General features: G+C 38.7%; 2 protein-coding genes across 2 annotated transcripts in view; both read left to right on the plus strand.

Moving 5' to 3' along the window:
• The first annotated feature begins 341 nt into the window (after nt 1-341).
• LOC115223455 (protein unc-50 homolog) lies at nt 342-24,133 on the plus strand. Its single transcript, XM_029794036.2, has 2 exons — nt 342-1,352; nt 24,100-24,133. Exon 1 carries the CDS (start codon nt 464-466, stop codon nt 1,307-1,309), a length of 846 nt encoding a protein of 281 aa, XP_029649896.1. The 5' UTR covers nt 342-463; the 3' UTR covers nt 1,310-1,352; nt 24,100-24,133.
• LOC115223454 (geranylgeranyl pyrophosphate synthase) overlaps nt 21,605-25,650 on the plus strand; it is a 75,371-nt gene continuing 71,325 nt past the window's right edge. Inside the window, exon 1 of the mRNA XM_029794034.2 lies at nt 21,605-21,753. The gene's annotated coding sequence lies outside the window, so the exon portion shown is untranslated. The remainder of the gene's footprint in view (nt 21,754-25,650) is intronic.

The following is a 25,650-nucleotide window of genomic DNA, read 5'->3' on the forward strand; positions in this document are numbered from 1 at the left end:
TTGACAAGTTGTGGTGCACCTGAGCACTGTATACAATAATTTCATCATTACTATTATTATTATTATTATTTTTATTATTATTATTATCGGAATCGAGGGTGGGGCACACATGTGTAGGAATGCCCGAATGTCCTGGATTTCTATAAATAGAAAAGCTCGATAATTCTGAATGACTAATAAATTATATACGGACTTGTTAATATATTTGTTCGTATTTAGAATCAGAGTGGGATTTCCCCGGTGAGTTGGCACGAAGGAGCCCCGCCTCGCCCCCCACCCCACCACCACCGAAGGAGAAATGGAACGACTTTTGTTAGAGAGTTATCTTTCCTTGACCGGAAGTAGTTCTAGTTGTGTTTTCGGCTGCCAAGTACTTCCGGCAATATGGCTGTCGTGTGAAACGTCACCTTCCAAGAAAAACAATTCGATATCATTGATCTTGTTTATTTAATGTAAACCGACCATGCAGCCGTTTGGTAAAGTTCCACACTCTCCTACACCTTCACCCAAACCTCAACAATCGCCATTCGACGGCTTCAGACGGTCGACTTCTTTAGAAAGTAATTCGTCGACGATCAGCCAAGAAAATGGTTTGGCCCGACTGACTGCGGCTGCCAAGAGGAAGAAATACTTTCGGAGATTGTTCAAGTTCCGCCAGATGGACTTCGAATATGCTTTCTGGCAGATGATTTACCTGTTTGTGTCCCCTCAAAAAGTCTACAGGAACTTTCAGTATCGCAAACACACCAAGGACCAGTGGGCCCGCGACGACCCTGCTTTTCTCGTTTTGCTCAGTTTCTGGTTACTGGTGTCCTCAATTGGATTTGCTTTTGTTTTGAAACTACATTTCGTTGGATTTCTAAAATTTATTGTCTGGGTAATTTTCATTGACTGCATCGGTGTCGGCATTTTGATCGCCTCTTTGTTGTGGTTCGTCACAAACCGATACCTCATCATTGCACCACCCCGCGGTCAAGATGTCGAATGGGGATACGCGTTCGACGTACACCTGAACGCTTTTTTCCCTTTACTCATGATATTACATCTCTTCCAGCTAGCCTTCTTAAATTCTGTGATAAACTATGACTTGTTCCTGTCCAGACTGTTTGGCAACACCCTCTGGCTTGTTGCTATCGGATACTATGTCTACATAACTTTCCTCGGCTACAGTGCGTTGCCTTTTCTCAAGAACACCCGCTCCCTGCTGTATCCAATGACGTTGCTAGTGTTTGTGTACTTCCTGTCTCTCATTGCTGGTTGGAACTTCAGTAATGGTCTCTGCTATTTCTACAAATATAGGGTGCTCTGAAGAAATACTAACACTCATCCATTCTTTCACGTGTCTTGCTCTCCTTCCAGCACTTGTTTCTTTTAAAACTGCCAAAACAATTCTGAAAACTCTGGCGTTTTCTCTTCTATCAGAAGTGAGAAAGCGAATTTTACGAAAACAACTCATGTTAAAGTAAGAATTCCTATCAAAACATCACTGAGTGTGTAAAAATAACACAAACAAACAAAAACTCCCTTCTCCATAATTTACTAAACTTTCCTTGATTTAATTTTTATCCTTTTTGTTTTGTTTACATTTCTTTCCCGTTTCTTCCTTTTCCTTTTCCTCTGTCCTTTTTTTTATTTCTTTCCTTCCTTCCTTCCTTCCAAACTTCGTCTCTGTTGGATTGCTAAACTTAGGGTAACACCCTCCTATTTTTTTTTACCCCTGATCTACTTTTCTACTTTCATCCCTTTCTCTTCTAACTCACCTGCTTCTAAGATAATTCTTCAATTTAATTTAAACTGCATGAATGAAGTAACTAAACCCATTCCAGTTTTCATAGTTTCAACACTGAAACTAATATATATATATATTATATATATATATTATATATATATATATGTATGTATATACGAAGTGGGTGCTGTAAAGTTCCTTGCTTTAAATGTATCACAAAAGGTCTGGTTGGAGGGCCCAACCTTTCTAGTTCTTTTTACAAGGCTTAGAAAAACTGAAGGACCACTGTAATAAGTGTGTGAATCTGAGAGGGGAATATGTTGAATAAAATCATAATTATCTGATCCTCCTGTACTTTCTTGTACTCAAAGTCAGTAACTTTTCAGCATCTCTCATCTATATATATATATATATGTATATATATATATATATATATATATATATATATATATATATATAATATATATATATATACCAGAGTAAACACATAAATGTGAAACAAGGTGGAAAAAAGAGTACTCAAATACCAGGGTTACTGCTTTTAAATAAAGTATATATATATATATATATATATATATGATCTGGGGATCCAAGTGTAGGAAGTTTGTAAGCTTCAAGCAGTAAGTGGCTGATATAGAGAACAAAATGTGGACAGTATATCATTAGATACAATAACAATTTAATGGCATTGAGAGTTATACACTTTTCCTTTTTGCTTTTATTTTTGTACTTATAAGAATATTTCAAGAATTTATTATCAATTTCTAACATTTTTGTACAAATGAAAATAATGAAGACATTATTATTATTGCTTAGAGTAGATCACCTGTGTCTTTCTTCTGCATTCAAAACCATACAAGGGTTAACTTTGCCCTTCAACCTATCCTGGCACAGTAATAAACGGGGTGGGAGTGGAGAAAGGACAAACCATACAACTGTGCCCCACTCATCTTATAAACTTGGTTTTGTAAGATAAGTGGGGCTTAGTTGGATGTCTGTGTGTGTGTGTGTACATACATAGTCATACAATATAATATATTTTTTTATTGCCCACAAGGGGTTAAACATAGAAGGGACAGACAAAGGGATTAAGTCGACTACATCGACCCCAGTGTGTAATTGGTTCTTTATTTATCGATCCTGAAAGGATGAAAGGTAAAGTTGACCTCGCCGGAATTTGAACTCAGGACGTAACGGCAGACGAAATACCGCTGAGTATTTTGCCCAGCGCGCTAACATTTCTGCCAGTACTCACACACACACACACATCCATATTTTCATAAACATTTGACTCTTACTGAGATTTTTTATTTTTTATTATTAAATAATAATTCAAGGTGGCAAGAAGCTGGCAGTATCATCAGAGTGTCGGACAAAATGCCTAGCAACATTCCTTTATGTTCAGAGTTCAAATTCTGCCAAAGTCAACTTTGCCATTTCTTCCTTCAGCGTTGATAAAATAAAGTACCAGTCAAGTACTAGGACTGATGTAACGAACTCCCTTTCCCCTTCAAAATTGCCGGCCTTGTGCCAAAAATTAGAATTATTATTGCTCCTAATACAATATTTTTTGTTCATGCTTACAAGTATAATTCACTTTAATACTTTTGGTACCAACCCACCCAAGACCACCTTTGCTTCTATGATATAAGCTTTCCATTTTAAGATGATCTAAATAAAAATTTCTCATTAAGCTTCCATGTTAATGTATGCCCCAATTACCACCTAGTTATTTTAATTAATTCTTTATTATTTTCAAAATTAATTGAAATAAAGAGGGTGTATTTCAACAGAAATATGGTAACTAACGGGTTGAGTAAGGTACCTGCAAGTTGCATCTTATATTATAAAATATGAAACTAGGGTTTTTGATTTTTCCCAAGGGGACATTCACATACAGAATTTTTTTACTGTTCTTGATGTGGTTTTTAGTCCCTGGTATTGCTGCTGACCTTCCTTCCCCCCTACTGTAACTCTGGGATGTTCTTGTTATATAGCTTCTGTTGGCCTTCCTTGATCAGATGTTTATGTAAATATCTCAATCATTGGATGTGACCAACATCCAGCACTCTGGATGTATTGTACCTCCATTTGCTTGACAAACACACTCTGCACACCCAACACGAAACCGTTTCTTCTGCAGGGTGCAGTGTTTCATTATCTCAAATTCCTGCTGATGTTAACTTTGCCTTTCATCCTTTTGGTGGTTGATAAAATAGATACCAGCCAAGTACTGGCATCGATGTAACTCCCACCCACAAAATTTCAGGCCTTGTGCCTGTAACCCTTTAGCATTTAAACCAGCCATAACCAACCAAAATACTCCACCCATTTTATGTTCAAACTAGCTAGATCCGGCCTCTCACACTTACCTTACAATGTCATTCTTAAAATATACAATCACATCATTGAAATAATCAAAGCTACAAGAAAATGCATTATTTATTCAAAATGATGGGAATAAATAAGTGTTACATTTAACAAAGAAATCCAAATGTTAACTGTCCACTGTCCGGGTTCCACTAGTGGTGGTGGTCATGGTAGAGACAGAAAATGGTAGATTTGGTTGTTTCCCTTCAGAAGTCTTGAGTTTTAGTAGTTTACTAAGAAGTCATTATTTCTTTCAGACTGTAGCCAGCACCATTTGGTTGCTATTTTTAGTAGGTCGACTATAGATATTTTTTATTTATGCACCCTTTTCAAGCCTAGCCAGGCTCATGGGTCCGGTTTCTATGGCGTATGTGTTCCCCCCAGCTGGATAGGACGCTAGTCCATCACAGTGTTACTCAAGAAACAGGAAGAAAGAGTGAGAGAAAGTTGGGGGGCAAAGGAGTACAACAGGGGTCGCCACCACCCCCTGCCAGAGCCTCGTGGAGCTTTTAGGTGTTTTTGCTCAATAAACACACACAACGCCCAGTTTGGCAATCGAAACTGCGATCCTCTGACTGCAAGTCCGCTGCCCTAACCACTGGGCCAGTCTGCCTCCACTCGACTATAGATAAGCTCACAGAAATTTGAATTCACAATTTAAAGTTGCTGTTGTGCTTCGTTAGTCCCAAATCAACCCAGAACTAATTCATTTATGATGAAAAGCATTGTAACTCTGACCATTGTCTTTTTCTTCTCCCCTGCCCCCCAGGCATAGTATATCTAGGTTTCCACTACCAAGTATGTTATATTTCTTTTTTAAGATAACAGAGTATCAACCCCAGTACTTATTTTTTAAAATCATGACACTTAATCTACCAGTCTCTTTTGCCAAACTGCTAGGTTATGGGGACATAAACACACCACCACTGGTTGTCAAGCAGTGATGGTGGAAGACAAACACAGACACACATATATATATATATATATACACATATGTATATAAAGGGCTTTGGTCGGCCCAAGTCTATAGTAGAAGACATCTTACCAAGGTGCCACTGTGGGACTGAACCCTGAACCATGTGGTTGGAAAGCAAGCTTCTTACCACACAGCCACGCCTACAAACTTCCTGTTTAAAAGTGATCTAAATTTAAAACTTTCCATCAAAATTTCACATTAATCTATGTTTTAAACATGAGGTTAACATTGTTCTTTGTCGTTTTGAAAATTGAGACAAAACCAGTACATTTCATTGCAACAGAATTTCGGCATCAAAAGACTTAAAAGGCTGAGCAAAGACATAAAATGTCCTTTGGGTCACTGCCTGGAATCGAACTCGGAATCTTGGGGTTAGTAGCCCGCGCTCTTAACCGAGATTCCGAGTTCGCTTTCATAGACATAAAATGTCCTTCATTGTCATGTGTGATTTCAGGTTTTGAACTATTTCTCAACTTGGTTGTACTGTTATTAACTTCAGAGAAAGGACCAATGTCACAATGTTCCATTCCACACTAAATATGTTTTGATTTAACCCTCATCTAATAAAAAAACAACTCTCCCTTTTCCAATCAACTTTCAATAACATTTGTACATATTGGGTGAAATACATCTTGATGACATACAACAGAAATCTACAACATTTAAAGTTTTTCTTTGAGTGAAATCTTCATTAACAGTGTGCTATTATCATCTTCATATTTCTTTACACTGTCACCACAAAATCTGGTGATCAACAGTTGTGGTCAGGGTGTGACCTGGCTGGTTATATCTGGCTACTGGGTGTTATAGCCAGAAGCATGGAACAGTAAGATGTGCATTAAATTATTGTTACCTCTGAAAAGGTGTTCAATAATTTATAATTTCTTTTCTGAGTTTATCATTTGAACTTCATTATAAGGGGTTACTAATTACATATTGTTTTACAGTTGTATATATACAAAGAAAATGTATGAAAAAATTGTTATGTATAGTTTATTGAAATATATAATAAAATCATATAAAATGGAACTTTTGTTTCTTATAATATTTATAAAGTACATAAATATATGCCTATCATCATTATCATCATCATCATCCTTTAACCCTTTCGTTACCAACCTGGCTGAAACCGGCTCTGGTTCTGTAGTACAAATGTCTTGCTTTCATAAGTTTTCAATTAAAATCATCCACCAAAACCTTTGTCACAATTTATGTTCCTAACACTAGCTTAATGATAACTAAGTTATTTTACTAAATTCTTTCTTATATTTAAAGTATTTGAAAGAAACACAGAGCATCTCAAAATAAATACAGTAACGAAAGGGTTAACATCCGTTTTCCATGCTGGCATGGGTTGGACGATTTAACCAGAGCTGGCAAGCTGGGGAGCTGCACCAGGTTATGTTATGATTTGGCTTGGTTTCTATGCCTGGATGCCCTTCCTAACACCAACCATTTTACAGTGTGTACTGGGTGCTTTTAATGTGGCACTGACACAGAACTCTTGCAGGCCGATCCTCTTCATCAAAGCTACAAGATAATGCATTGTTTATTCAAAATAATGGGAATAAATTCCACTGTGAAGGACTGGTTTTTTTTTTTGAGTACATCAAGGTGCCAGGTAACTTGGTCTTTTGTCATCTCATCCAAAAGGTTCAGTGTTCTGAAGTTGTCCTTCATACGAGGGTGAGTCAAAAAGTAATGCCATTTTGTTTCGGGCAGGTATAATTACCAACACAGGAACATGTATCATACATTAAAATGAAGCTGGTCTTCTGTGGATCACATCCCTACTTCTCAACACAGTCACCGTTTCTCTCAGTAGCAATGTTCCACCTTCGAATAAGAGCATGTATCCCTGCCCCATAAAATTCTGTTGACTGTTCTTTGAGCCACTTCTTCACTACAGTTTTCATTTCCTCATCACTGGACTATCATCTCTTTGGTCCCATGAAAGAGGATTTGAGAGGCAAACATTATTCCAGTGACAAGGAAGTGAAAACTGTAGTGAAGAAGTGGCTCAAAGAACAGTCAACAGAATTTTACAGGGCAGGGAATTATGTTCTAATTCGAAGGTGGAACATTGCTATTATGGTGAAGAGTCAGCGGGTGAGCTGCAAGATGCTGGAGGAAACAGTGAGAGAAAGTTGTGGTGAAAGAGTCAGCAGAAGTTCACCATTACCTTCTGGTGATGGACAGTTACATGAAACTCTGAGTTTGCTTCAATAAAATTGCACTTTATTCTACTTTTGATGTTTGAGTACTATTTTCTCCCTTTTGTTTTATACCTATGTGCTTACTTGTGTGTGTATGAATATATACATATATACTGGCTTCTGTGCTGGTGGCATGTAAAAAGCACCATCTGAACATGGTCGATGCCAGTGCCGCCTTGACTGGCTTCTGTGCCGGTGGCACGTAAATAGCACCATCCGAATGTGACCGATGCCAGGACCGCCTTGACTGGCTTCCGTGCCAGTGGCACGTTAAAAGCACCAACCGATCGTGGCCGCTGCCAGGCTTCCCTGGCACGTAAAAAGCACCCACTACACTCATGGAGTGCTTGGCATTAGGAAGGGCATCCTGCTGTAGAATCACTGCCAGATCAGACTGGAGCCTGGTGCAGCCTTCTGGCTTCCCAGACCCCGGTCGAACCGTCCAACCCATGCTAGCACAGAAAACGGACGTTAAACGATGATGATGATGATAGGTTCTTTTATTCTTTTATCTGTTTCAGTCATTTGACTGCAGCCATGACAAATTGATCCCAGGACTTATTCTTTGTAAGCTAGTACTTATTCTATCGGTTTCTTTTGCTGAACCGCTAAGTTACAGGGACGTAAACACACCAATATATATCACTGTTAACTTGGTCACCTAAGTAACAGAAAATGTCTGCTACTTCTAAGGATGACCCCTGACATTTGAAGGAGTCTATATTTTGAACATTCCTGGTGTTTAATATACCTATTTCTTTATTACCCACAAGGGGCTAAACATAGAGGGGACAAACAAGGACAGACATAGGTATTAAGTCGATTACATCGACCCCAGTGCATAACTGGTACTTAATTTATCGACCCTGAAAGGATGAAAGGCAAAGTCGACCTAGGCGGAATTTGAACTCAGAACGTAACGGCAGACGAAATACCTATTTCTTTATTACCCACAAGGGGCTAAACACAGAGGGGACAAACAAGGACAGACATAGGTATTAAGTCGATTATATCGACCCCAGTGCGTAACTGGTACTTAATTTATCGACCCTGAAAGGATGAAAGGCAAAGTCGACCTCGGCGGAATTTGAACTCATAACGTATGACAGACGAAATACGGCTACGCATTTCACCCGGCGTGCTAACGTTTCTGCCAGCTCGCCGCCTTTGTTTAATATACCTGCACGTCTGCCTCATGTAAAACCTATTTTCTCTGTTAATCTTCCAGTGATGCCACTGTTTTCCTTTCAAGCTGGTGTATGGGGGTGGTGGGGTTGCAGGAGCTGGCAGAATTGTTAGCATGCTAGGTGAAATGCTGAGCAGTATTTCGTCTGCCGCTACGTTCCGAGTTCAAATTCCGCCAAGGTCGACTTTGCCTTTCATCCTTTCGGGGTCGATTAAATAAGTACCAGTTACACACTGGGGTCGATCTGATCGACTTAATCTGTTTGTCTGTCCTTGTTTGTCCTCTCTGTGTTTAGCCCCTTGTGGGTAGTAAAGAAATAGGTATTTTGTCTGCCATTTCATTCTGAGTTAAAATTCCGCTGAGGTCGAATTTGCCTTTCATCCTTTCGGGGTCGATAAATTAAGTACCAGTTACGCACTGGGGTCGATATAATCGACTTAATCTGTTTGTCTGTCCTTGTTTGTCCTCTCTATGTTTAGCCCCTTTGTGAGTAGTAAAGAAATTGGTAAAATGCTTAGCAGCATTTCTTTTGTCTATATGTTCTAAGTTCAAATTCTATTGAGGTTCACTTGGCCTTTCATCATTTTAGGGGTCGATAAAATAAGTACCAGTTGAGCAGTGGGGATTGATGAAATCGACTAACTCCCTCCCCTCAAATTACTGGCCTTGTGCCAAAATTTGAAACCATTATTCAGCAGGTGTCTGGAGCTTAAATTAAAATGAAATTTTGATGGCAGGGGGCCTCAGTCAGATTTGTATCAAAAGGCTTAGAAGTCTTGGACTGAAAGCTGAAATAGTTAATTACAACCTGCTTAATTAACTCAAAGAAAAAAAAATCAATCACATCATTTTCAATGGCCTGGTCGCCATGACAACAGAAGATATGCATAGACATGACCATGTAAATTAGTATATCTTGAGGCTGTCACATCAAAACTGAATTTAATTTGTTAAAACCATGCACCTAACCTTGTTTTTGACAGTGATGTGATTTTAATATTCTGGGACATGCCTGTTCAGCTTGATGAGGAAGTCAAAGTGAACTGCCCCACACACGGAAATTAAGGTCAGCAAGAAAACACTATGTACAACCATGAGTCAACAACCATCCTATACATGGTTGTTTGATCTGCTAAAGTTAGTGGCCAAATCTTTTGAATTGCATTCGAATGTCTTGAAAAAAAGAAGGATAAATTGAATAATAAAGTTTTTGATACGCTATGTCTGAAAAATAGATGAAAGGTTTCACCTGGAATGCTATTTGATCATAGGTATACCTGATAAAGACTGACCTAGAACTAAGCAACAAATATATTCAGGTACATACACATACATATAGGCGCAGGAGTGGCTGTGTGGTAAGTAGCTTGCTTATCAACCACATGGTTCTGGGTTCAGTCCCCCTGTGTGACACCTTGGGCAAGTGTCTTCTGCTATAGCCTCGGGCCAACCAAAGCCTTGTGAGTGGATTTGGTAGACGGAAACTGAAAGAAGCCCATTGTGTGTGTGTGAGTGTGTGTGTGCGTGCATGTGTGCTTTTGTGTGTCTGTGTTTGTCCCACCACTATTGCTTGACAACCAGTGTTGGTGTGTTTACATCCCCGTAATTTAGCATTTCAGCAAAAGAGACCAATAGTATAAGTACTAGGCTTACAAAAGAATAAGTCCTGGGGTCAGTTTGTTCGACTAAAGGCTGTGCTCCAGCATGGCCACAGTCAAAACGACTGAAACAAATAAAACAATAAAAGGGTCACACCATCACTGGAGAGTACCATGCCGACTTGCCGAGGCAGTTATGAATGGCTATCAAGACTATACCCCCACAAAAACTGACAAAAGGGGCCTTGTTTCATCAGGACAATACACCAGCAAGCAAATCCTAAGTTTTCAATGGCTGCTGGGTGTGAATGTGGCTTTGAACTGATTGATCATCCTCCTTAATCTCCTGATTTAGTCCCATCTGATTTAGACTATCGTCTGCTCTTCAACATCAAAAAGCATTGGGCTGGGAACCCTTATTGCAGTGATGGTGACATCATATCTGCTGTTGATGACTTTTTTTGAGCCACAGGATGAAAGCTTTCTCACCAATGGGATTCAAGCACTACAACACTGATAGCAGAACTGTGTGAAACGCAAGGGGAACTATATTGAAAAATAAACCTCATTTACCCACATTCCATTAGACCACCAGATAAGAGATCAGGAGACCCTGTCAAAGGCTTTCTCCATGTCAACGAAATATATATATATATAGGCACAGGAATGGCTGTGTGGTAAGTAGCTTGTTTACCAACCACATGGTTCCGGGTTCAGCCTATTAACTTTTCAGCTGACCTTCGTATGCATGCATTCATACATACATACATGCATGCATACATACATACATACATACATACATATATACATACATACATATATATATATTCCGAAACACGGAATAAGTCGAAGTAGGGGCAGCTGAAGAAGGGGAATGTTCCTTGTGTTGTATGTCTTGTACTGTGTTTTTTTCGATGTTTGAAAAAGTCTGTTTCCATGTTTTGTTTTTATGTTTTCATTTCTCGTTGTGTTCTACGTCTTTTTTGTGGTGTCCTGTACTCATATATGCATGTATATATATACATATAGATGTAGGCATGTACATATATGTATGTATGTATGCATATGTTTTATTTATTTAATTGTTATTATATATATATATATATATATATATATATATATATCTTTTAAACTTGTTTATGAGAGATGTTTGGAATATGCAAATACAGCTCCAATTTCATTATGCTGGTCACAGTCTAATGATGCTGACTGGTGAACTAGTTTTTTGGGATTGCATTGAACTGTACCGATATAATGTGGGATAAATATAGTAATAATCATAATCATCATCATCATCATCATCATCATCATTTAGCGTCCGCTTTCCATGCTAGCATGGGTTGGACGGTTCAACTGGGGTCTGTGAAGCTGGGAGGCTTCGTCAGGTCCAGTCTGATCTGGCAGTGTTTCTACGGCTGGATGCCCTTCCTAACGCCAACCACTCCGTGAGTGTAGTGGGTGCTTTTTACGTGCCACCCGCACAGGTGCCAGACAGAGCTGGCAAACGGCCACGAACGGATGGTGCTTTTACGTGTCACCGGCACGGGGCCAGGCGATGCTGGCAACGGACACGAACGGATGGTGCTTTTACGTGCCACCGACACGGGGCCAGACAGAGCTGGCAAACGGCCACGAACGGATGGTGCTTTTACGTGTCACCAGCACGGGGCCAGGCAATGCTGGCAACGGACACGAACGGATGGTGCTTTTACGTGCCACCGACACGGGGCCAGACAGAGCTGGCAAACGGCCACGAACGGATGGTGCTTTTACGTGTCACCAGCACGGGGCCAGGCGAAGCTGGCAACGGACACGAACGGATGGTGCTTTTACGTGTCACCGACATGGGGGCCAGACAGAGCTGGCAAGTAATAATAATAATAATAATAATCGTTGGATGGAATTTATAAACATTTAATGTGTCGCAGTATTGGTCAGACTATCAGATGTTGTACATTGTTGGTGACAATGTGCTTTGCATTGTTTTAACCTGTAAATGATGGCACTCTGAAAAGGTGTCAAAAGAATCTCCATTGTTTGTTCATTCTCGAGTCATACCTGGCTCATAAGGGCCGGTTTTCCCGGTTTCTTGGCGTATAGGTTCCCCACCTGGATGGGACGCCGGTCCGTCACAGGTGAGCTGCAAGATGCAGGAGGAAAGAGTGAGAGAAAGTTGTGGCGAAAGTGTCAGCAGAAGTTTCGCCATTACCTTCTGCTGGAGCCGCGTGGAGCTTAGGTGTTTCGCTTATAAACACACACATCACCTGGTCTGAGATTCGAACCCGCGATCCCTCGACCGCAAGTCTGCTGCTCTAACCACTAGGCCATGTGCCTCCACAAAAAATGGACGAAATTACGTTTAAGATTTTGCCAGCCATGCTAACGATTCTGCCAGCTCGCTGGCCCACCAAAAAGAATTTCCATACGGTGTACCAAGTGCAAGCTGAGGACTCATAAGAGGTGTAGCAGCATCACTGGGAGACTAACAAGGAAAGTAGTCTTTACATGTGGTAGACGTGCAGTTACATTAAACATGAAGAATGTACGAAACAAGACTCCCTCAAATGTCAGGAGATATCCTTAGAAGTAATAGACAGTTTCTGTTACTTAGGTGACCAAGTTATTAGTTGGGGGAAGTTGTTCCAAAAGCATAGAATAAGAAGAGGCAGGGCAAAGTTCAGAGCATTACTACCTCTCTTAGAAACGAAGGGCCTCAGAGTGAAGGGCAGATTGTATGATGCATGTGTACAAACAGCTATGCTACATGGCAGTGAGACACGGGCTGTGACTACTGAGGATACGCAAAAGTTTGGAAGAAATGAAGCCTGTATGATTCACTGGATGGATAATGTCAGTGTGTATATATGACAGAGTGTAGTGACTTGAGAGAAAAACTGGGTATAGAAGGTAGTGTGCAAGAGAGAAGACTGCACTGGTGTGGCCATGTAATGCATATGAATGAAGACAGCTGCATCAAGAGATTCAAATTTCTAATTGTGTAGGGAACATGTGGAAGGGGTAGACCCAGGAACAACCACCACCACCACCATCATCATCACCATCCTCGTTGTCTATCCTCTATGTTCAGCCCCTTGTGGGCAATAAAGAAATAAGAAGGCATGCAGATAGTTCCTTACATCTGTTTCCAGAATAGTTGTGCATATAGTGTATATCGGTTCATTTTTTAGCAAATGAAGAAAAAGTGGTGGGAAAGGATCTTCAGAAGTTGAGTCTCACAGAGGGGATGACAGGGGATTGAGGCTCCTGGCAGTTTGCTGTGTTTGAGAAGGCGTGTCAAGCTAAGTAAAATTGTGGCCGTCTTTGCATACGAGTATGTCCCCTGCATCCCTCTTCAGCTGACTGAACCTAATCTTGCAAGCTCATGGGTGCTGGGACCATACTGGTGCCATCTAAAAGTACCTAGTACACTCTGTAAAGTGGTTGGCATTAGGAAGGGCATTCAGCCATAGAGACCATGCCAAAACAGACATGTAGCCCCGGGCAGCTCTTCAACTGGTCAGCTTCTGTCAAACTGTAACCAATCCATGCCTGTATGGAAAACAGATATTAATGATGATGATGATATATATGTATGCGTCTGTGTGTGTGAGTGTGTGTGTGTATACACACAGACACACACATGCATACATATACACATACATACATCCATACATGCACACGCCCACATATATATACATATTGTCTCCTGCTGTAATTAGATAAATATTTATTTGACAAGGGGGTAATTAAATGAAATGTAAGTCACTCACACACACACACACACACACACACACACACACACACACACACACACACACACACACACACACAACAGATAATAAAGCAGGAGTCGGTAAAACAATAAAGATAACCAACAATTCTCAAAGTGACAAGTACCAGACACCTCCCCGACCATACAGAAACTCCTAAAAATTTGTGAAATGTTTTTGTCCTCCCCACAACACACCTTCTTTATTAATGCAAAGATAAATGGGTCTACATTCATAGAATTCTTCTCTTTCCAATGCCATAGTGTTAGAGAAGATTAATTATTATGTTCAAACTACCTTAATGTTAATTAAACATGGTAACTTATATGCTTCCTGCTTTGTCCCATATTGCCCCTATTGCCATTTTTTTAATTATTACTGGCCACCTGCTCTGAAAAACATCATCATTATAATCATCGTCATAATCATCGTTATTAGCTTTACCATCATCAACCACCACCACCACCATCATCATCATCATCCTTGTTGTCGTTTTAATTATTGTTGTTGTTGTCGTTGTCATCACTGTCATTGTCATCATCACCATCATCATTGTCATCATCATCATCATCATTATCGTCACCCTCATCACCCTAATTTCTCATTATTATCAGCGTCATTATCATCACATCATCATTGTCATCATCATCATCATCATTGTCATTATCATCATCATCATCGTCATCGTCGTCGTCGTCGTCATCATCATCATCATCATCATCATCACAATCACCATTGAATTTACATGTCTAAACATAGTTATAGATCTGTTTACAATAGAGTTGTTATAACAAATTGGAGTGCATGGTAGAACTAAGGGAACAAAAAGGCATGCAGTTAGTTCCTTACATCTGTTTCCAGAATAGTTGTACATATAGTGTATATGGGTTTATTTTTCAGCAAACGAAGATAAACATTTAAGCATTTCAATTGTTAGCTAATATATAGGAATGTTTATCTTCCCCATAAGCACTATGGTTACATATATTCAGGTAACAGCTGTAAAAGACTATTAACACACCTTCTTACTCCTACTTTATTTCTATGATACACTCTATTGTGTTCTAACAATACTATTATAACAGCTTCACAACTATGTTTAGATATATGAATTCCATGTTCTAAACTGACACCAGTTGTTTGTCTGTTCAGTCTTTCTTTCTAAAGCAGACACTGCAACATAGAAATTTTCTTTTAACCCTTTCGTTACCAACTTGGCTGAAACCGGCTCTGGCTCTGAGTTCAAATGTCTTGTTTTCATAAGTTTTAAATTAAAACCTTCCACTAAACCTTAGTCACAATTTATGTTCCTAACACTAGCTGAATGATAACTAAGTTATTTTACTAAATTCTTTGTTATAGTTAAAGTAATTGAAAGAAACACAGAGCATCTCAACAGAAATACAGTAACAAAAGGATTAATGTGATGGAGATTAAACCAGTGAAATTTTGGATTTATTAATCCTTAATGACGATATCCTTGAATTGACTGGCTACACACACACACATACACACATACATTTGAAAAAATGAATTAAAATGGCTTTTCTGATAATTTTTCCTCTTTAATAATTGGATGTTTATAAGTTTTTGTAAACTAATAAACATCTAATTATTAAAGTGGAAAAATTATCAGAAAAGCCATTTCTATTTATTTTTGTAAATACACAATACTGTACCAAGGATTATCAAGGCTTTTCTATTTCTTATTCTACTATATATATATATATATATATATATATATATATATATATATATATATATATATATATATTATATATATATATATATATTTTTACTTGTTTCAGTCATTTGACTGTGGCCATGCTGGAGCACCGTCTTTAGTCGAGCAACTCGACCCCGGGACTTATTCTTTTGTAAGCCCAGTACTTATTCTATCGGTCTCTTTTGCCAAACCGCTAAGTGACGGGGACGTAAACACACCAGCATCGGTTGTCAAGGGGGACAAACACACACACACACACACATATATACGACAGGCTTCTTTCAGTTTCCGTCTACCAAATCCACTCACAAGGCATTGGTCGGCCCGGGGCTATAGCAGAAGACACTTGCCCAAGATGCTACGCAGTGGGACTGAACCCGGAACCATGTGGTTGGTAAGCAAGCTACTTACCACACAGCCACTCCCGCGCCTATATATATTATATATATATATATTAGGAGTGACTGTGTGGTAAGTAGCTTGCTTACCAACCACATGGTTCCGGGTTCAGTCCACTGCGTGGCACCTGGTGGGCAAGCGTCTTCTACTATAGCCTCGGGCCGACAGCCTTGTGAGTGGATTTGGTAGACGGAAACTGAAAGAAACCCGTCGTATATATATATATATATATATATATATATATATATGTGTGTGTGTGTGTGTGTGTGTGTGTGTGTGTGTGTTTGTGTGTGAGTGTGAGTATTTGTCCCCCCCAACATCGCTTGACAACCGATGCTGATGTGTTTACGTCCCCGTAACTTAGCGGTTCAGCAAAAGAGGCTGATAGAATAAGTACCTGGTTTACAAAGAATAAGTCCAGGGGTTGATTTGTTCGACTAAAGGCAGTGCTCCAGCATGTCCACAGTCAAATGACTGAAACAAGTAAAATAGTAAAGAGAGTAAAGAGTAATATATATATATATATATCTTTTTCTCTCTTTTACTTGTTTCAGTCATTTGACTGCGGCCATGCTGGAGCACTGCCTTTTAGTCGAGCAAATCGACCCCGGGACTTATTCTTTGTAAGCCCAGTACTTATTCTATTGGTCTCTTTTGCCGAACCGCTAAGTGACGGGAACGTAAACACACCAGGAGGACAAACACAGACACACATATATATATACATATATACGACAGGCTTCTTTCAGTTTCCGTCTACCAAATCCACTCACAAGGCATTGGTCGGCCCGGGGCTATAGCAGAAGACACTTACCCAAGATGCCACGCAGTGGGACTGAACCCGCAACCATGTGGTTGGTTAGCAAGCTACTTACCACAGAGCCGCACACACACACACACACACACACAATTGCCTTTTTTCAGTTTCTGTCTACCACATCCACTCACTAGGCTTTGATTTCCAAGATTTACATCTTATAAATTTTATAAATCAAAGCCTAGTGTAACATTGGTTGGCCCAGGGATAGAGTAGGTACTTTCTTTGGGTTCAGCTCTACAGCATGGGACTGAACCCAGAACCATATGCCATACCTGCATCTAACTTACATATATTATATTTTATAAGTTAGTTGTCTAACTTTCATTGGTCCAGGCCTATAGCAAAAGGCACTTCCCTAACCATAGGGCTAAAAAACAAGTTCCTTAACCATACAGGCATGCATCTAGCTTATATATATATATTTTTTATAAATCAGTTGTTTAACTTCACACCAGCAAATAATGTTGAAAATTATTTATGTATCTTTGGAGACAAGAGTATTTACTCACCAGTCACTGCTGTCAGTAAGTTCAGCAGTGAACAAATGCAAAACACACATACAAAATTATTGATTTAATACAGATGTACTTGGCATAAAACTGATTTATTTCCGACACAGGAAAAATGTCTCATGTTATAGAAATTGTAGAGAAACAATATGATTACATGGTGCTAGTGCATTTCTCAAATGAAATAATCTTTTCTTCTATAGGCATGAGGCCTGGAATGTTGGGGGAGGGGACTTGTTGATTATATTGATTCCAGTGCTGGACTGGTTCTTATTTTATGGACCTCAAAAAGATGACAGGCAAAACTGACCTTGGCAGAATTTGAACTCTGAACATAAAAACAGACGAAATACCTATTTCTTTACTACCCACAAGGGGCTAAACACAGAGAAGACAAACAAGGACAGACAAATGGATTAAGTCGATTATATCGACCCCAGTGCGTAACTGGTACTTAATTTATCGACCCCAAAAGGATGAAAGGCAAAGTTGACCTCGGCGAAATTTGAACTCAGAACGTAACGGCAGATGAAATACTGCTAAGCATTTTGCTCGGCATGCCCACGATTCTGCCAGCTTGCTTCCTTCTCAAATGAAATAAAGATTTGTATGACTCTTCCAGGATACATTGAGTGCCATTCTAAGCGTCCTCGTATAACAACCACCCAACTGTTTCTTCAATGCTTTAGTGAACATTCATGTTTCAGCCCTGTATAGAAGAACAGACTCCACTGTTGCCAGAAACAACCTCACTTTCAATTTCCTTGAAAATACAATATGTTAGTTTCAAATTTTGGCACAAGGCTAGCAATTTTAGGGAGCGGGTGAGTTGATTAAATCGACCCCAATGTTCAATTGAAACTTATTTTATTTACCCCAAAAGGATGAAAGGTAAAGTTGACCTTGATGGAATTTAAACTCAGAATGTAAATGTGGACTAAATGCCACCAAGCATTTTGTTTGGCATCTAATGATTTTACCAGCTTGCTGCCTTATGAAAATATAATATACTAAACAGACAGTATACAAACATAAATTATTGATTGATCCAAGGAGATACCTGGCGTAGAAATAAAACTTATTGATTTTTTTTGAACCAGGTATAAATACAGGTGTGGCTGTTTAAATTAAGAATTTTGTTTTACAGTCACATGGTTTCAGATTCTGTCCCTCCGTGCGACATGTTTCTTGTGCCACATGGCACAGGTGTTGTCTATGTATATAACTTCGTGCTAACCTTCTGAGTGAAATTTCATAGTGAGAAGCTCTACAGAAATATATGTATTTATTCACACACACACACACAGATATATGTATGTGTATGTGTGTGTATGTATGTCTGTGTGTGTGTATATATATATATATATATATTATATATATATATATATATATATACATACACATATATGTGTATGTATATATATATATATATACACACACACACACATATATATATATACATACACATATATGTGTATGTATATATATATATATATATATATTGGTGTTAGGAAGGGCATCCAGCCGTAGAAACACTGCCAAATCTGACTGGGCCTGATGAAGCGGACGCTAAATGATGATGATGATATATATATATATATATATATAATATATATATATATATATATATATATATAATATATATATACATACATACATACATACATGCATATATATGTAGATTGGAGCCTGGTGCCGCCATCTGGTTCGTCAGCCCACTGTCAAAATCGTCCAACCCATGTTTGCATGGAAAGCGGACATTAAATGATGATGATGATGATGATGGACTCTTTCAAACACATATTGCAAAAAGCATTATTACCCTAATATAGCATTCCAGTATTGATAATAGACTAAGTAATACTTCTGGTATGCTATTATTCTTTTGGTTATGCATGTGGTTAGCTAGTGAGGTAGACTTATTTCGTTTAGAAAAAGTAAATGAACAAAGGTGAGCTAAATATCATTGCTTAATGTTTATGGTGGTACCAATGTATATATTAATGGAATTCTGTTCTTTGTTAAGGACATTGCATTTCTAGGGGCAATTATCATGTATCCTAAAGTTGCATATCTTCCTATTGGATGTGCTTCTGCAATGTTTATTATTTGTAGTCTTATTGGTTTTAAATTTTGGCCCAAGGCCAGCAAGTAATGTTGTGAGTTCAAGTTCTTGGACCGTGAAGCATATTATGTCTTTGAGCAAGGCAGTTGAGTGGACTGGAGCAACTGGAGTGAAGTAAGTGCTTTGCCCAAGAACATGATGCACCCCACCCCTATATCTTTTACTTGTTTCACTCATCAGACTGTGACCATGCTGGGGCACTGCCAGTTTGAATGTAAAACAGAATATTATGGGCTGGATATGGCCGGTTCAAACGTTAAGGGGATATACGATAGTATCTCACATATGTACTATACAGAGTGGAAAAATTTCAATTAACTGTCATTATCCCTGTCATTGGTGGACAAAAGCTCCCTTTAGTGGATGGTTAGAGTCTAAAAACAAAAAGCAAAGGATATAATATTTGATTATTGATTATTTTCAGATGGAAGCACGTCGGTTACGACGATGAGGGTTCCGGTTGATCCGAATCAACGGAACAGCCTGCTCGTGAAATTAACGTGTAAGTGGCTGAGCACTCCACAGACACGTGCACCCTTAACGTAGTTCTCGGGGATATTCAGCATGACACAGAGAGTGACAAGGCCGGCCCCTTGAAATACAGGTACAACAGAAACAGGAAGTAAGAGTGAGAGAAAGTTGTGGTGAAAGAGTACAGCAGGGATCACCACCATCCCTGCCAGAGCCTCGTGGAGCTTTAGGTGTTTTCGCTCAATAAACACTCACAACGCCCGGTCTGGGAATCGAAACCGCGATCCTATGACCGCGAGTCCACTGCCCTAACCACTGGGCCATTGTGCCTCCTATTTTCAGATAGAGCAGCCATCACTTGCCAATGAGTATGACTTAGTAACATATACTATGTGTTTATGCTCCTTGCTCACCATCTTTGTTTCCTCATAACTTACAGAAATACTCTTTTACTTGTTTCAGTCATGTGACTGTGGTCATGCTGGAGCACCACCGTTAGTCGAGCAAATTGACCCCAAGACTTATTCTTTGTAAGCTTTGTACTTATTCTTTTGGTCTCTTTTGCTGAACCGCTAAGTTATGGGGACGTAAATACACCAGCATCGGTTGTCAAGCGATGTTAGGGGCACAAACACACACACACATATATATACATATATACGACGGGCTTCTTTCAGTTTCCGTCTACCATATCCACTCACAAGGCTTTGGTCAGCCCGAAGCTATAGTAGAAGACACTTGCCTAAGGTGCCATGCAGTGGGACTGAACTCGGAACCATGTGGTTGGTAAGCATGCTACTTACCACACAACCACTCCTACGCCTAAAATAAGAAATTTAAAAATGAAATTTTCTACAAACTTCTGTAAGACAGTGTAGACTATGATTATATAGATTATGATTATGTAAATTACGATTATACCAGAATTTGTCGACAAAAATTTTTAGAGGTGGTGAGTCAGAGAAATTTTGGATAATTCACAGGAAATGATTTTGTTTCCTCAAAACTTTTTGAAAAATGGGCAGTTTTTAATGAAATTTTCTCCAAATATCTTTCAGATGGCGTAGATTTCAATTATGTCATAATTTAATGTGATATAAAAAAAACAAAAAACTTTTGGACGAATAGACATACATGCTGATACACATCACAATTTTTTTTTTATAAAACTTCAAATTTCATTTTATAAATATATACGTGATGTGTGTCAGTGTGTATGTGTGCACGCTAAGAAATTTTATTTTTCCCCATTAAATTCCCACATTATCTGAAAGGCATTTGTAGTAAATTTCATAAAAAAAAAAATCACAATTTTTCTGAAAGTTATGAGGAAACAAATTCGGTGAGGGCACACTTGTGTAGGTATACTCTTTTTTTTTTTTCTTCGGTCAAAGAAATTCAAATAAAATGCCTTGCTCAATGACATAATATGCTGCACGGTCCAAGAACTTGAACTCACGACATTACGATCCGATCATGAGCTAAAAAAAATCTCAGTTTTTCTGAAAGTTACGAGGAAACAAATTCGGTGAGGGCATACTTGAGTAAGTATACTCTTATTTTTTTCCCCTCAGCCGAACAAATTCAAATAAAATGCCTTGCTGAAAGGCATAATATGCTGCACGGCCCAAGAACTTGAACTCACGACATTACGATCCGATCATGAGCTGAACACTCTAACCATTGGACTACGTGCCTCCTTCAGTGAAGTGGAGAAAACGAGTTATTTCCCCTGACCGGTGTCACAGTTGGTGCTTGATTTAGATTCCTCCTTCTGTGTGGTCGGTCTGTGATTGCATTTCTTCCACTGTAAACAAACACAGGTTTACAGTTCTAATCCCAGCAGGGGAAAACTAAGGTACGTACGCATTCAACCCCTCTATCGTTCTTGTTGCCTGTTTGTTAAGCAAATCGATTTTTGAAAAAAAATAAATCGTTTTATATCTAATTATAATGATTCTTCGAAGGCAAAGTCTCTGTCTCACACGAAATGTTTAACCTCTGTCGCCGTTGGACCTGGTTTTTTGTTGCTCTTTCTCTTTCGCGTTGGTTCTTTAACTCCAATCGATTGCCGGCATCTGTCTTATTCTTGTAATTCTACAATCTATTGTTTTCTTGAGGATTGCTTGCATTTCTCATTATCTACAACGGTTAATTAGCGTTATAATTATTACGCATCAGCTATTGATCATCATTATCACTATCATCATCATCATCATTATTATCATCATCATCATCATCATCATTCATCATCCCCGCTGCCTCAATTATCATAATTATTATTACCACCGTCATCATCTCCCAAGCATTCTACCCTGCTTATAGTTGTGTAGGAATAACAGATGTAGTTAGTAGAGTAGCTTTGGTATTATTAGTAGTATTAGTGGTAATATTGGTTGGTGGTCGATATAAAGTGGCGTGTCTGGTAAGTAATGCAATAGTAGTTGTAGTAGTAGTAGTGAATAGGTTCGATTTATTTACCATTTCTCACGTTACAGTAAATGCCTGTGAACACTTTTATTCTCAACAACATGTCTTTTCATTTGGTGCCCGTGACTCATCCCAAGAAGTATTCCGTTCGATTCTGATTCATGTCTTTTTTTGTCGTCGGTCTGTCTTTCTTCTCTTCGTGTCAATATTTTTATTGTACGAAAGCAAGAATAAAAATATTATATAATTATAATAATAATAATAATAATAACAGCAACAACAAACCGAGGTTGTGTTAGGTTTCTATGACCAAACCAAATATAAATTTCGGGTAGAGCCCTTCATTAAATATCTCTGCCTTGAAACATTTATTATACATCTATCTAGTCACGGCAACCTAACATACACAATATATCTTCTCAAACTGCTAGTCTCTTCATATTCTGCTTGTTATATATACATGTGCCTGTTCTTTTGGTTGTATGCCTATTTCTAGATGCCTCGCTCTGTTTATCTGGTTCTACGAGCATGTATATCTCTGACTTTCTATTTCTATATCCATCTGTCTATCTGATTGCCTCTCTGGTGCTCTACTCCTTTATTAGCTATTTTATTTCTCCTAAAACATTACAATTTGACGTGTGGGTCTATCTATCTATCTATCTATCTATCTATATCTATCTATCTATCTATCTATCTATCTATCTATCTATCTGCGTGTATATATATAATATATATATATATATATATATATATATATATATATATATGTATGTATTATATCGATTTGTCTATCTGGTTGTTGTTTCTACGTACAAATTCTCTCTTCTTGTAGAAATAGGAGAGGCATTTAGAACACAAATACAGAGGCAATCTTTATCTTTGTCTGTAGAAATTACGTTCCCACTGGAATAACGTTAAGATCCATTTTAGATTAATAAATATATAAATAGATAGACAGAGAAAGTGACAGAATGAGAGAGAGAGAGAGAGAGGGGGGGAAGAGATAAATGGATAGAAAGGGGATAAAGACAGACAGATAGAAACACACACAGAAAAAAAAAAAAGAGAGATAGAGATACAAGTAAATGGATAGAAAGAAAAAGATATACACACACACACAGATAGATAGATAGAAAGGGAAAGGGAAAGAAATGTGCGTGAATAAGTTAGTTTCATTATAAAGTTAAGACTTGTTGGCGACCCTGGGTAAGCATGGTTTTATCTCTCTCTTTCATATCAAAGATTAAAAAAGGCTGCCTTTTGATTACGTCGGTTCTCTTGTTACTAACTCTATATGGGATCGTATCGTGTGTGCGTATGTATGTATGTGTGTGTTTGCGTGTGTAGATGTGTGGGTGTATGTTTTACGTTTGTATGTGCGTCTGTGTGACATAGGTGTGTGTGTGTTTGTATGTGTATGTGAGTGTGTGTCTATGTGTGATGTTGCTGTGTGTATATGTATACGCGTGTGTATGTATGTAAGCGTGTCTACGTGTGGTTATAGATGTATATGTATGTGATTATAGGAGTGTATGTGATGTAGGGGGTGTGTATATGTATGTGCGTGTGTGTATGTGTGTGGACATTGTTCGAGGTCGAAAACTGAAGGTCCAATATTTATCGAAATTCCAAAATCTTTGTTCCAGAATGCATCCTCATTATTATCTCCCTCGTTATGAGCGATGGTGATATTTACAACCTTAATTCGGTTAAGCCACGCGGTTCATCCTAACTCAACAAACATTAAAAAAACAGATCCACCCACCCACTTTCTCTTTCTCTCTCTCTCTCTCTCTCACACACACACACACACACACACTTTCTCACATATATACACGTATGTTTGTGTGTGTTTTGGCGTCGATCAGTTCTGCTTCAACTGGTATAACACTGAACTAGCTGCATTCTATCCATGCCCATCCTGACTTTATTGCTGAGACATTGTTTATTCTTAGATTCAGCACTGAGCATGTGGAATCTTGATTTTTTTTAAAGACGACAATGGGGAGGTCTGTTTCGAGAGATTTGGCTGGTGTGACATTTTTGGAACGGAGGCGGTCGCTTACATAGAATCCCCTCCACCAACCTTGTTGGTTCGTAACTTGAGTATTTTGGGTGGCCTTTGTATAGATAAAGCAAGGGTTCTTGTACTTTCGCTTCTACACATGTTGCCGCTCCACACGAACATGGCATTCACGTTTGTATGTGTGTTTTTAAAATTTATTTCGGGGGTGGAAGGTCATGAACGTTGTCACATAATTTCAGATAAAATTTGGCTCTTTAGTCTATAAATAATGATTTATGTTCGATGTTATTTAGCCCTTGGTCGTCCCTGATCGACCGATCGGATCAGTTATCAATGGCATTCAAGCCATGACTGTTCATTTTGTTTGTTTTTGTTTTTGTTTCAGATACATTGTGTTTAGAAATACATTATCCAGTACGCACAGTTTTTTGTTTTTTTTTCAAAAACAGTAGGGTATGATTCGAGGGAGTTTTGGAACAACTGCTCCCTCCAATTCTCATATCCCGTGGGAAAAGAAATGGGTACAAGAATGAAAGAGAACAGTAAAAAAAAAATAAAAAGGAAAAGAATAATTGAAATTTTGGAAGAGGAGGAAAAAATTTCAGAATCTTAATTTTCATTGTATGAAACACAAGACTACTGGAAAATGAAAGGGGGAAAAAAAAAACTGCCTTTCTTTTACCATTTGGTATGGGATTTTGAAGGACAGCTATCCCCAAACGCTGCAGAGATTTTGGCTATTAGTTTCCAGTTGGTCAGGCAACTACATAGAAGCCATTCTCTGTCGTATTTACTTTATTCAGTGTGATGGAGGGTGGGCGGGTGGGGGAGAGAAGAAGAAAAGTTGCCAAAAATATTTGTTGACCCCCCTGAGAGACTGGGGAGAAAGAATAACTGGATAAAAGTGAGTGGGATCAGTGTTTAGGGAAGATCTGAAATCTGAGAACCCGTGTGCTAAACGATGGTTTGTTTACATTCCTCGCAGCAGCCAAACGTATTGACGAGTTAATAAAGAATGGTGGTGGTGGTAGTGGTTGGGGCTCTGTGTGATCGCTTACCCTGCTAGAAATAAATAGCTAGGTATCCCTCAGATCACATTCTACAGCCATAAACAGGGAAACAGATGTAAAGGACAATAATACCAGGCTTAGATGTAGGTTAAGGAGTTTGCTTTTCAACCTCTTAGTTTGGGATTCTTCTCTTGGGCAAGTGTCTTCTACTATAGCCCCAGGCCGAACAAAGCCTTGTGAGTGGATTTGGTAAATGGAAACTGAAAGAAGACTATCATACACACTC

This window comes from Octopus sinensis, linkage group LG23 (assembly GCF_006345805.1).
Source record: "Octopus sinensis linkage group LG23, ASM634580v1, whole genome shotgun sequence".
Lineage (NCBI taxonomy): Eukaryota > Metazoa > Mollusca > Cephalopoda > Octopoda > Octopodidae > Octopus > Octopus sinensis.